The 14,000-nt window shown below is 43.0% G+C and overlaps 1 protein-coding gene across 7 annotated transcripts in view; it reads left to right on the top strand.

Moving 5' to 3' along the window:
- map7d3 (MAP7 domain containing 3) overlaps window positions 1–14,000 on the top strand; it is a 112,817-nt gene that overhangs the window by 64,220 nt on the left and 34,597 nt on the right. For 3 of the 7 annotated variants that reach the window (XM_059651312.1, XM_059651313.1, XM_059651309.1), the window contains 4 exons: window positions 1,025–1,150; window positions 4,454–4,605; window positions 6,965–7,266; window positions 10,858–11,090. In XM_059651312.1, coding sequence (XP_059507295.1) covers window positions 1,025–1,150; window positions 4,454–4,605; window positions 6,965–7,266; window positions 10,858–11,090 — 813 coding nt within the window. The remainder of the gene's footprint in view (window positions 1–1,024; window positions 1,151–4,453; window positions 4,606–6,964; window positions 7,267–10,857; window positions 11,091–14,000) is intronic. The other 4 variants (XM_059651315.1, XM_059651314.1, XM_059651311.1 and 1 more) reach the window with 3 other exon arrangements.

The raw sequence follows: 14,000 nt of genomic DNA, 5'->3' as shown, positions 1-14,000 counted from the left end.
GTTCCTCTGTAACATGATATAAATATTCAATGAATATTGAATGTATTTGACTTGATCCCATATTAATATTTCCATTTTGATTTGTATTGTGCTGGGTCTCAAAATCGCACCAGTTGAAGCACAGAACGTCTTGCTGATTTGATTGTATTCATTTCTTCCCATTGGCAAACAAGCTCCAAGCATTTAATTTTTACGAATTATTTGTGGTGACAGTATCAAATACCTGCGTTGATAGTCTGATCTGTCTAGCCCCTAGCTTCACCTGTGCGAATTTTTAAACCTGCTGCGCCCTGTTTGTGATTAACTGCTTTCAGTTTAAAAGTTGTTTCAATTGTGAAGCCTGCTTGCTAATTGTGTTCATCTAACATTAACCCTCGAATTCACTAACAGAACTTTCTAAACAGAAGGATGACCTAAACCCCTCAATATTTTCTGTTTTTAAGGCTTACATAGCTGTGTCTCTCTAATGTAACTTTCCTAGTTTGTTAATACAGGCGCGGGTGTACAGAGCTGCTGCTATCCTCTGGCTACATTACACTGTTGAATCAGAATAGACTGTGACAGAATGGTATTCATTGTAAGCTGTTACCGCATGCGTCCACCTGCAAACAAACAAGTTATTGTGCCCAAAAGCAGAGGGCCATTGGTTTGCTCATGCTGACGTGTTAATTACACCTCAGTTTACCAGTATCCTGTTTAAATGCACCTTGCTAGTTTCGAAGTTGGCAGACTTCTGTTTATTTATTAATGGCCAGGAGTGGATTTTTGGGGGTGCACCATGCCTTTGTTTTTACCACGATTTGAATGTTATTTGCTCCCAGTTATCAATTGGTTGGCATGGTGAAGTTTATGTTCTAGTTTTTAACCCTTGCCTGGTTTTCTTTTCCATAAGCATTTCGCTAACCTAACACGTTCTTGTCATAATTTGTTTTAACCCTACTCCCTTCCTGTTCACAACCCACATCCCCTTCCTCCTCACTCAAAACCATGTTGACTCCCTTTTTGATTTATTCCTGTCCCTCAGCTCGGCGTTCCCAGAACAGTCCCCTGGAGAGTAACATAATCAGCCGTCTGCTAACCCCCACACAGTCCTCTTTAGCTAGGAGCAAGAGTGCTGCTGCTATATCAGAAGCTGGGCAAAGTTCTGCAGGTAATTCTCTTCACTAAAGACAACCTTTTCTAAAAGCCAAATATTTATTGAGGGTAATTGCATTAAACGCTTTGCCTGTGCACCGACCTTGTGGTTACACACGGTCTTGGCTGCTCTCTGCTAACGTGGCAAAGTATATTTATCCAATTCCAGGACCTACAAGCTCTCGCTGACTAGGCCATCAGCTCATTCCTAATGGCAAATGGGGAAAGTGAGCTTAATTAGTGAATGTATTCAAGAAGTGGCTACATGTAACACTTGGGGCAAATGGGATCAAAGGTTATAGGGAGAAAGTAGGATTAGCTTACTGAGTTGGACGATCAGCCATGATTGGGATGAATCTGGAGCAGGCTCAAAGGGCTGAATGACCTCTTCCCACTCCTATCTTTTATGCTTCTATGTTGATCATTCTCAACTTGCTTACCAGGCCTAATAAAGCCCGGAGGCAAAGAAGATCCCGCGTTGGGCTCAGCAACTTGTTGGGGAGATATAGGAAACTCTGAGGGCCCCCCCCCCCCCCCCCCCCCTCACTTCTCCTCTAAGTGAGGGATGGGGCTAATGGAAAGTGTGGTGAGGGGCTGGGAGTCAGCAGGATAGGGGCTGGCAGGGGAGAGGGGTGGGGTCTGGGGCTTTGCAGTACATCCACACTAGTTATTACTTCAAACAACTAATAATTTTAATTAAATGTGATTTCTCTGTCCAATAGTTTGTCATTCCTCAGATTTTAATAGTTTAAAAGATCATCAGGGGAGGCAATGGCCTCATGGTATTATTGTCAGAATATTAATCCAGAGACCGAAATAACATCCTGGAGAATGTCCTTCCAATCTCACCAAGCAAGGTGGTGAAATTTGAATTCAGTCTTTTTTGTTCAAGTATCTGGAATTGAGCCTCTAATGATGACCATGAATCCGTTGTCAATTGTTGGTAAAACCCATCTGATTCACTAATGAACTTTTAGAGAACGAAACTGCTGTCCTTACCTAGTCTGGACTACATGTGACTCCAGATCCATAGCAATGTGGTTGACTGTTAAACTGCCCTCTGGGCAGTTAGTGATAGGCAATAAATATTGGTCTAGCCAGTGATGTCCTCATCCACGAATTAAGTTTTTTAAAAAAGTATTACATCGAACATAGCACAGATAATAATATCGAGATTATTGAAAGTTAGATTTAGAGAGACATCCCAAAAAGACACATCATATCCCAGGATTACAATATCTGTAATAGTTATTTGTAATGTCTTGTGTTTATCCGGCTTCAGAATGTTAATCATGTTGCTCCCTGTTACAGATCCTGATTGACATGCTGTGTATTTCCTGCATTCTGTTTTAGTTTCAGATTTCCAGTATTTGTGGTCTTTTTGTTTCTTTTAGATGAGGTTTATATGCAATCTGTATGAAAGATAGAAGATGAGAAACAGCACCATGTTTTTGAATTGTATTTTAGCATTGTATTTCAGGCTTTTGTAAGTTGGTACAGACTCAGAGTTTGAACGTTCTGAGTTGTTTGATTCCAGCATGTCTTGAGTAAGCATGACATCAGCTCAAACTCTGGAATAACTGACCAGCCCAGAGGTTGCTTAATTCCCCATCTCTGCTAGATGTACCAGTCAAAAGACTACTTCAATCTCCAATTTTCAAACAGCGTTTTGCTGCATCTCTAATCTAATCACTTTTACTGCCCTCTTTTCCCTTTTTTTCTGTCTTTTCAGATCAGAAAGAGTTCTGGTTAATCTAATTCAATTGTTCTAACCTTTTTATGCATTTTCTGAATTATAACTTCAGTATTATGTTGAAATGACTTTTGCCACCAGAATCTCAGGCTTTCTTTATTCAAGAGCCTGACATTTGATGTGATAATTGATGTTTTTGTTGTACAGGTCAATCAGAAACACAAACATCAGGCTGCTGTGTAACTTTGTCACTCTTTCCTGGTTCCCCGTCAGTATATCTCTGCACCTATTTCTCAACATTTATCTGCAATAGAGTAACAGGAACTAAGATGAGAATATTGTGAATTGCTCCTTTCAAATTTACAGGTTTTACTCAAATTCATGTGTAGGTCTGAGTGTTTTGGTTGCTATTAATCACGTGAATGTAGATATCAGTATGAAAATTAACAACTGATAATGCAAGAATGTTCAGCAAGTTGGGCAGGAACTTTGAGAGGAGTTAAGTTATTGTCTCAGGTCTGTAACCTTGTCATCAGAATGAAAGTCTGGCACAAGCTTATCAACCTGACACATTAACTTTGTTTCTCCCACTATGTGTGCTCCCTGATCTACTGAGTACCTGGATTTTCTGCTTTCAGTTCATATTTCTAGCTTTTGTATCTGTGTTAAATCATTCGTTGCCATTTAGCCAATTTGAAAAGACTTTTGAACTATTCAGTATAACTAAACATTCGGAAAAGTTGCTTTATTTTGCCTAGACTGTCCCAAGCTCTCATCTAGGTAGATAGGAAAATGTGTTTTAACTGTTGGGGAATTGGTGAAAATCTGAAAAAGATGCATTTTTTTGTTGAAAATTGGAGTCCTTTCAAATAACAGTTTATTCTAATGTTCTAACAAGTTGTTGCAAATTTTCATTTGACGTTCAGCTCCTTATGTAGTTTTCATTGATCTGAAATCTCTCCATTTTGCTGCTTTTTACCGTCTACAGCATATTTTGTAAGTCCTGTGTTTTGCTATGGAGTTTTATATAATCATTGCACCTGGCAGCTGAATGCTCAGCCTGACTGGAGCATCACTATGTCTGCTGCATGGAACCCAGTGCTTTTCCCATTGCTCTTTGTATTTTTAATCATTTAACTTCTTACAAAATGTGTTCCATTTTTGGGATGGGGAATGATGTTTGAAGTCCAGATATCCACAAAGGACTATGTGTCACTGTACGGAAGATTGCATTTAAAGGGAAACAAATAGGAGCGGCACACCGGGTGCATGAGCTCAGCTAGTAGCTTCAATAACTGTCCATGTGTTGTGAAATCACTGCTATGTTCACGTTTCTCGCTCAATTATAGTATTGTCCTGTGGTTCAGTGCTTATTTAACTTGCTGTATATAGATGGCACAAATCTTTTTGGCAGTTGAAAGTCAATTCTATTAATTCCATTTTTACTTGATGTTTCTTCACCTTAATTACTAACCATAGCATGGTGATGGTGTCCATTAATCAAGTGTGGCGGTCTGCACTGTGCTATTCATTCGTGGTCCTAACATGCACCATTTCTCTTTCTCTCTCTTTATTTTCTTGCTTTGCACTTTTCTTGCTTTCCTATTTCAAATTCTAACCTTGTAGAGTCTCATCTCTGTCCTCGTTCAGCTTCAGCTAGACCCATCAACTCCCCCGTCAACCCCCCAAACAAGCCTCTGCGTAGCCGCAGCACTGACCGACAGAACACAGTGCCTGAAGCCTCTGCCAAAGACACTACATCAGTCGAAGCCTCTCAGGTTAGTGGAAGGAGGCGACTTCTGTTGCATTTGTTTGGAAATCCTTTACTTGACTATCTGTCTGTTGTGCCCATGTTTACATTGAATCTCTAGTGTGCTGTTATTGTTCATTGGCTATCTTGGCCAAGGGTTTTTTAAACCCCAATTAGGATGGTAGATGGGGCCTGGTTTAATGTTTCACCACAAAGAAGACTCTTCCGATAATACAGCACTCACTCGTGTTCTGTTCTGAAGTATCAGCCTGGAATAGAGAGTAAAATTTGAACCTATCACCTTGTGAATCAGAGCAGAAATTGCTGCCATTGAGCCACAACTGACATCTCATACAGGCTGTGTTTTTTATAAATTCAGCCACGAGATGTTGACATCACTGGCTGCACCAGCATTTATTACTCATCCCTAGTTGCCCTTGAGAAGGTGGTGGTGAACTTCCTTCTTGATCTGCTGCATTCCATGTGCTGTAATGATACCCATTGTGCTGGTAGGGAGGATTTTGACCCAGTAAATACCTTTCTATCTAGAAAATTGTGTCATTGAGTGCAGTAACTTAATGAACTTGTGATCGAAATAGCAATCCAGGGACCTTGATGAATGATTCCAAGATTCAAGTTAAAATCTTAGTGGAAGTTGCAGAGTTTAATTTAGTTAACTACTTCAGACTGGAATTTAAAAGTTTAGAAACTCACAATCAATACTGTAAAGTATGAAATGATTGAATGGTAAAAGTGGTGATTAAAGTAGTGATCAGAGGAATGTCTATGTTGATTAAATAGACCTCCAGAAGGCATTTAATAAATTCCTTCGTGAGAGACTGATGACTAAAGTTCAAGCCTTGGAAATGAAGATAAATTGCTGGCTGAGTGACAGAAAACAGAGAAAGGCGAGTGAACAGACCCTTGAGTCGTCAAACTGGACCTCAGCTATTGACCATATTTGCTAATGACTCAGATGGAACAAAAACTCTATGGAACAATATCTGTGTGTATCAATGATACCCAGATAAAAACAGCATTGTAAGCAGTCTCAGTGGAAGCATAAGACAAAGAGGCATTGCTTGAATGAATGAATGAGTGGGGTCTGACATTGTAGATTTCTGTTACCCAGGCGGATCGAAGATGGATAGAGGAGACAGACAAGTCAGAGGTGGGGATGGAGCCAGTAGAGGTGAGTGTAGGTGGGGAGGTGGGGAGAGGATAGGTCAGTCTGGGGAGGACTGACGAATCAAGGGGCCGGGATGAGGTTAGTAGGTAGGAATTGGAGGTGCGGCTTGAGGTGGGAGGAGGGGATAGTGAGAGGAAGAACAGGTTAGGGAGGCGGGTACAGGCTGGGCTGGTTTTGGGATGCAGTGGGGGGAGGGGAGATTTTGAAGCTGGTGAAGTCCACATTGATACCATTGGGCTGCAGGGTTCCCAAGCGGAATATGAGTTGCTGTTCCTGCAACCTTCAGGTGGCATCGTTGTGGCACTGCAGGAGGCCCAGGATGGATGTGTCATCTAAGGAATGGGAGGGGGAGTTGAAATGGTTCGCGACCGGGAGGTGCTGTTGTTTACTGCGAACCGAGCGTAGTGTTCTGCAAAGCGGTCCCCAAGCCTCCGCTTGGTTTCCCCGATGTAGAGAACGCCGCACCGGGTACAGCAGATGCAGTATACCACATTGGCAGATGTGCAGGTGAATGTCTGCTTGATGTAGAAAGTCTTCTTAGGACCTGGGATGGGGTCAAACCTGTACTAATAATGATTTGGAGAGTGTGCATGTCATTGGTTGCAGAAAACTCACAAAGGAGTAACTGATGTAAATCCCACTGTAAATCTGTGCGATTGTGCAGATGGGTGCACATCCAGCTGGGGGTCTGCTTGCAACTATATGTCTATTGTGCGAGCAGTTTTACCTTCTCTTCACCTACAGTCAGAGACTGGACTGAGGCTGAGTAAGCGTTCTCCAATTAAGTGGTTAAGAGCTTCTAATTCTGACCATTCTGTCCAGAAACATTGAGATGGCAAGTGATGGAAATCATACTCGAGGCAAAGTATATTATCTAAGTCAGAAAACCCAAACTGCACCTGAACTGTACAAGTAATAGCCAGTCACAGCTGGACTGATGGGAAATGATGATATGATGTGAAATGGAATAGTATCTACTAATGTAAATGCCCATATAATCCTGACTGCAGCAATATATAATGAAGAGTGGTGGTAGATGGTTAAACACCAAATGAATGGAATGTATAATTGAATGGTAAATTTGATATTGTAGTCATGAAATGTTGTTTCACTGAGATGAACTCCTGGGGTTGTAGGGAAGGGCACTGATAAGCCATTTAATGTAGTGATGGTGGGCATATTTGATTTGTTTAAACAGAAACCAGTCAAGGCAAAATGTCCTTCATCTCCTGCTTCATCAAGCCGTAGACGCTCCCCCTCACCGATTTTAGCAAAGAGGCCCCCATCACCGTCGGGCTCAGGGGCTCAGAGGCCCCCATCACCCTCGAACTCAGGGGCTCGGAGGCCCCCATCACCCTCGAACTCAGGGGCTCGGAGGCCCCCATCACCTTCAAACTCAGGGGCTCGGAGGCCCCCATCACCCTCAAACTCGGGGGCTCGGAGGCCCCCATCACCCTCGAATTCACTGACCAAGAGATCAACATCACCTTCAACAATCAAGTAATGTGATAGATATTTCTAAATAATTTTCTAAAACCATGAATGTAGTAACCGATGCTTACCCTGGGAGAGCTATGGAAGAAGTATCCATCAGTAATGATCAAATTAGACAGTGGAACAAGCTAGGAGAGGCTGAATAGCCTCCTGGTACTGTCTTCAGCTGTAGTATTTGTAGAAGGAGTCTCTTTTGGATTTATACAAACCTGATAGATTCTTTGCAAAAATGCTGCATCACAAGCAGAAGTATGCAGCATTCTTCAAGTGTTCACCCTAATTGGTTAAAGGTGTTGGGAGGGTCATGTTACACCTGTACAGAACATTGGTTAGGACACTTTTGGAATACTGTACTCAGTTCTGGCCTCCCTGCTACAGGAAAGATGTTATGAAACTTGAAATGGTTTAGAAAAGATTTAGAAGCATGTTGCCAGGGTTGGAGGGTTTGAACTATAGGGAGAGACTAAATAGGCTGGATCTATTTTCCCTGGAGCACGAAAACTGAAGGTAACCTTATGAAGTTTATAATTTCATGAGGGCATGGATAGTGTAAATAGACAAGGTCTTTTACCCAGGCTAGGAGAGTCCAAAATTTTAGGGCATAGGTTAAGGTGAGAACGGAAAGATATAAAAGGGACCTACGGGACAACTTTTTCGTGCAGAGGGCGGTGCATGTATGGAATGAGATGCCAGAGGGATTGGTGGAAGCTGGTATAATTAAAACATTTAAAAGGCATCCGGATGGGTATATGAAGAGGAAGGGTTTAGGGGATATGGGCCAGATTCTGACAAAAGGGGTTAGATTAATGTAGAATATCTGGTCAGTGTGGATGAGTTGCACTGAAGAGTTTCTTTTTGTGCTGTACATCTCTGACTCTGTGTGGAAATCACAGCGGGAACCTGGTATGTGATGCTCTGTTTTTATTTCCCCTTCTAGAGTCATCTGTTGTACTCTTCTCTGTAACTCTCTCACACCGTGTCCATCATTCCCACATTTTCCCCCACTCTGTTCTCATCTTTCTTGAAGATGTTGGTTTGACCAAAGTCTCTGATCATCAGAGCTTTTGCCAGTTTTACTAGAAGATGTGTTTCTCAACTCCGATTTTTAAAGCAGGTTAACAAGTTGTTTAATCCCTGGGGTTTATCTAATCAAGTTTCTTTGCTCCCTAGTGTACTGCTTTTACTGAAACTCAGTTGGTTTAGTAAATGAAATGTACAAGTGGTGACTTGCATAGTGGTGAGCCATAGAAGTTATTGGGCATAGGTTGCCCTCAGGCACTCGCTTTTAGATTTAGTGTTAAATATTGGCCATTACCTAATACTCAGCTGCCATTCAGTACCAAAAGTTGAGGGAGGTTTGTGTTTAACTCTGCAACAACATCTCCTTTACAGTGACTGAAATCAGCAGAGGTTGGACTGAATCATCCTAATCCAACTCTGAATGTTTCCTATAGATAACAAGGTGTAGAGCTGGATGAACACAGCAGGCCAGGCAGCATCAGAAGAGGAGGAAAGCTAATGTTTTGGGTCTGGACCCTTCTTCAAAAATGGGGGAGGAGAAGGGGACTCTGAAATAAATAGGGGGAGGGGGAGGCGGATAGAAGGTGGATAGAGGACCAGATAGGTGGAGAGAAGATGGACACGTCAAGGAGGCAGGATGGAGCCTGTAAAGATGAATGTGGGTAAGGAGTTGGGATGGGGGTTGGTCAGTGGAGATGGAGGGGCAGGTAGGTGGGAGGGAAGATGGACAGATCAAGGAGGCAGGGGATAAGGTCAGGGGTGGGGACCTGCCCGTCTTGACCCCACTTCCTTGACCTGCCTGCCTTTTCTCCCACCTATTCTCTCCTCCTCCCTCACTGAACAAACCCCACCACCACTTCCTACCTACTAGTCTCATCCCCACCTCCTTGACCTGTCCGTCTTGTCTCCACCTATCTGCTCCTCTACCCAATTTCTATCATTGCCTCCCCCTCTCTCTATTTATTTCAGAGTCTCCTTGTCCTTCCCCTCCCCCATTTCTGAAGAAGGGCCAAGGCCCAAAACGTCAGCTTTCCTGTTCCTCTGCTTGGCCTGCTGTGTTCATCCAGCTCTACACCTTGTTTTCTCAGATTCTCCAGCATCAGCAGTTCCTACTGTCTGTGAATGTTTCCTGGCTTTTTTCATTTTAGAACATAGAACATAGAAAAGTACAGCACAGTACAGGCCCTTCGGCCCATGATGTTGTGCCGTGGAATAATCCTAATCCAAAAATAAAATAACTTAACCTACATTCCCCTCAATTCACTGCTGTCCATGTGCATGTCCAGCAATCGCTTAAATGTCACTAATGACTCCGCTTCCACGACTACCACTGGTAAACTATTCCATGCGCTCACAACTCTCTGGGTGAAGAACTTCCCTCTGACGTCTCCTCTGTACCTTCCTCCTAACACCTTAAAACTATGACCCCTCGTGGCAGTCAATCCTGCCCTGGGGAAAAGTCTCAGGCTATCGACTCTATCCATGCCTCTCATTACCTTGTACACCTCGATCAGATCACCTCTCTTCCTCCTTCTCTGCAGAGAGAAAAGTCCAAACTCAGTCAACCTCTCCTCATAAGACAAGCCCTCCAGTCCAGGCAGCATCCTGGTAAACCTCCTTTGCACCCTCTCCAAAGCCTCCACATCTTTCCTATAATAGGGCAACCAGAACTGGACACAATATTCCAAGTGTGGTCTCACCAGGGTTTTGTAGAGCTGCAGCATAACCTCGCTGCTCTGAAACTCAGTCCCCCTGTTAATGAAAGCCAAAACACCATATGCTTTCTTAACAACCTTATCCACTTGGGTGGCAACTTTGAGGGAGCTATGCACTTGAACACCAAGATCCCACCATTCCTCCACACTGCCGAGAATCCTGCCTTTAATCCTATATTCAGCATTTAAGTTCGACCTTCCAAAATGCATCACTGTGCATTTATCCAGGTTGAACTCCGTCTGCCATTTCTCAGCCCAGCTCTTTAAGGAAAGATGATCCAAATCGACTTTATAGTGAGATGCTGGTATTTGGTTCTACTGGGATAGAACTTCTTACAAGTGGAAGTAACGGCCTAGTGGTATTTTAACTGGACTGTTAATCCAGAGACCCAGATAATGTTTTGGGAACCCAGGTTCGAATCCTCATGGCAGATGGTGGAATTTGAATTCAATAAAATATCTGGCGTTGTGAATCTAATGATGACCATGAATCCATTGCTGATTGTAAGAAAAAAACACATCTGGCTCACTCATATATCCTTTAGGGAAGGAAACTGCCATCCTTACCTGGTCTGGCCTACATGTGACTCCAGACCCACAGCAATGTGGTTGACTCTTAACAGCCCTCTGGGCAATTCGGGATGGGCAATAAATGCTGCCTAACCAGTGATGTCCTTGTCCCATTAATGAATTTTTAAAAAGTTTACCTCAAAATATTTAGTTGAGTTTTTGTTTTTTGATATTGAATTGTAATTGTTTTAAATAATAACAGGGTTCTCTGCTCAGTGTAGCCGTCAGATTGTAACAAATCTGTTTTTATTTGAATATTATATCAAATACCAAACGATTGTCCCCCTCCCAGCAGATTCAAGCAGCATCCTGCATCTCCTCCATCTGCCCAAAAGCCTCTACCTGTCCACCGACTGCCGGTTGCTTCCTGTGGTGTGGCTGTGACCAAAAAGAAAATTGAGAAGGAAGGAAAACCAAAGTCCAAACCGGAGGTTGGGGGTCCGGAGTACGAAATTAGGCACATGTCGGAAAAAGAGTCCTCAGCGAAGTTATCAAACAAAACCAAAGAAACTGATCAGAAACCAGGTACGACATGATCACAAGAAGTAAGAAGTTTGTAGATAAAAGTTACTGGTGAGGGCCCCGTGGATTACCCAATGGAGAATACCCGATCTGTAACCGCTGCCTGCATTTAAATAACAAAAATCAAAAAAATTCAGCACTGGAACAGGCCCTTCGGCCCTCCAAGCCTGCGCCAATCCAGATCCTCTATCTAAACCTATCACCTGTTTTCCAAGGTTCTGTATCCCTCTGCTCCCTGCCCATTCATGTATCTGTCTAGATACATCTTAAATGAAGCTATTGTGCCCATCTCTACCACCTCCGCTGGCAACGCGTTCCAGGCACCCACTATCCTCTGTGTAAAGATCTTTCCACGCATATCTCCCTTAAACTTCCCCTCTCACTTTGAACTCGTGACCCCTAGTAATAGAGTCCTCCGTTCTGGGAAAAAGCTTCTTGCTCTCCATCCTGTCTATACCTCTCACGATTTTGTAGACCTCAATCAGGTCCCCCCCCTCAACCTCTGTCTTTCTAATGTACATAATCCTAACCTACTCAACCTCTCTTCATAGCTAGCAAACTCCATACCAGGCAACACCCTGGTGAACCTCCTCTGCACCCCCTCCAAAGCATCCACTTCCTTTTGGAATGTGACGACCAGAACTGTATGCAGTACTCCAAATGTGGCCGAACCAAAGCCCTGTACAACTGTAACTCGAATATATATATATAGCACCCTCAATTTGTAAAGTATCCCAAGGTGTTTCACACGAGCAATTATTAAGCAAAGGTTGACACAACCTGGTGATACTGGAACAAGTGACCATAACAGAAACCTTGAGGGAAGCCAGTTTATTTTTCCCTCACCGATTGCTGAAAACTGTTGGTTTTAGCCAAAAAAGCCGGAGACTATAATTTTGTGACCTATTTGCTCTGTGCCTCTTGCAAGCAAATGAATGGATCTAGAAAAGAGATTGAGAAACAAGTCGAAGGCAAGCCGAAGAGATCATCTCAGGACCTCTGGGCAGGGCCACTGAACAGTTTTCCCTCCACCCAGAACACCATTTTTTTTTGGGCTGCTAGTCTGTTTGACAGAATGGAGGGAGTTTGTAACAGGGTTAGAGTTTTAACCAGTATTACAATGAGGCAGATTTAGTAAATGATTTCAGTAAAAGATCTGCTATGGAAATAGTGACCATAACTTGGTAGAATTTAGCATGCAGTTTGAGAATGGAAACCAATATTATTCTACAGAAGTAAGTGTAATTACATGGGAGTGATGGTAGAGTTGACTAGAGCAGACTGGGCAAGATGTTTAGTAGAGAAAGTGATTGAACAAGGCAAACATTTTTTTAAAAAACTTCATGACCCACAACAAGGATACATCCCAGTGAGGAAGAAGGATTCTAGGGAGGCCATGAACCAAACATGGTTGATTTAGGGAAGCTAATCACAGTCTGGAATAGGAAGAAAAAATATACCATTTGGCAAAGATTAGTGAAAAATTAGTATCCTTCTATTCCATCCTAAAACAGACGTCATTGAACACTGGAATAATGAGCAGTGTCACACCAGTTTCTGTCAGAAAATGTGGCTCGAGAGTTTCTTGTGTTTGATATGGTTCCCCATGGTAGGCTCATGCAGAAAGTGAGGAGGTATGTGTTCGGGGGAAATGTGGCAGATTGGATTCAGAATTGGCTGACCCTTAGACACAGGGTGGTAGTGGATGGAAAATATTCAACATGGTGGTCAGTTACGAGTGGTGTACCACAAGGGTCTGTTCTGGCTCCTCTTCTGTTTGTGATTTTTGAAAATGATTTAGATGGAGGAGTGGTAGGGTGGGATAGTAAGTTCGCAGATGATACGAAGCTGAGTCGAATTGTGGACAGTGTGAAGGGCTGTTCTAGGTTACAATGCAACATTGATAGGTTGCAGAGCTGGGCTGAGAAGTGGCAGATGGAGTTTAATCCTGAAAAGTGTGAGGTGATTCACTTTGGAAGGACAAACTTGAAAGCAGGATACAGGGTTAACGGAAAGATTCTTGGCAGTGTAGAGGAGCAGAGGGATCTTGGGGTTCGTGTTCACAGTTCCCTGAAAGCTGCCAGCCAGATGGATAGAGTTGTTAAGAAGGCATATGGTGTGTTAGCTTTCATTAATAGAGGGATTGAGTTCAAGAGCCATGAAGTTATGCTCTAGCCATACAAAAGCCTGGTTCGGCCACATCTGGAGTATTGTGTCCAGTTCTGGTCGCCTCATTACAGGAAAAATGTGGAAGCGTTAGAAAAGGTGCAGAGGAGATTTACCATGATATTGCCTGGAATGGAGGGAAGGTTTTACGAGGAAAGGTTGAGAGAGCTTGGGCTTTTCTCTTTAGAACGACTAAGGATGAGGGGTGACTTGATAGAGGTGTACAAAATGATCAGAGGTATAGATAGAGTAGACAGCCAGAGGCTCTTTCCTAGGGTGGAGGTAGCTATTACGAGGGGGCATAGTTTTAAAGAGAAAGGAGGTAGATATAGGGGAGACGTCTCAGGTAGGTTCTTTACTCAGAGAGTGGTAGGGGCGTGGAATGCATTGCCGGAGAGGGTAGTGGAGCCAGCCTCATGAGGGGCATTTAAGCAGCCAATAGTTAGGCATATGGATGTCAGCATAAGTTAGGGGAGGAGTTTAGATATACTTTTAGGTTTAGGGTAAAAGTTTGGCACAACTTCGTGAGCTGAAGATCCTGTACTGTGCTGTACTGTTCTATGCTCTTCCAAGATAAGAGCCATGGTTACAACTGTATCACTGATGGCAGTAAGTTATAAATCCCTGATTTTCATTTTTACTTCAGAGGCTGGGATTGTCTGAGAATCTTGTCCCAATTTCCCTGACTCACTGCAACTAAATTTCACGGCTTTTTATCCTGGAGCATTCACATCCTTGCTGTTGAGT

This window comes from Stegostoma tigrinum, chromosome 15 (assembly GCF_030684315.1).
Source record: "Stegostoma tigrinum isolate sSteTig4 chromosome 15, sSteTig4.hap1, whole genome shotgun sequence".
Taxonomy (NCBI): Eukaryota; Metazoa; Chordata; class Chondrichthyes; order Orectolobiformes; family Stegostomatidae; genus Stegostoma; species Stegostoma tigrinum.
This window is presented reverse-complemented; position numbering and strand designations above follow the sequence as displayed.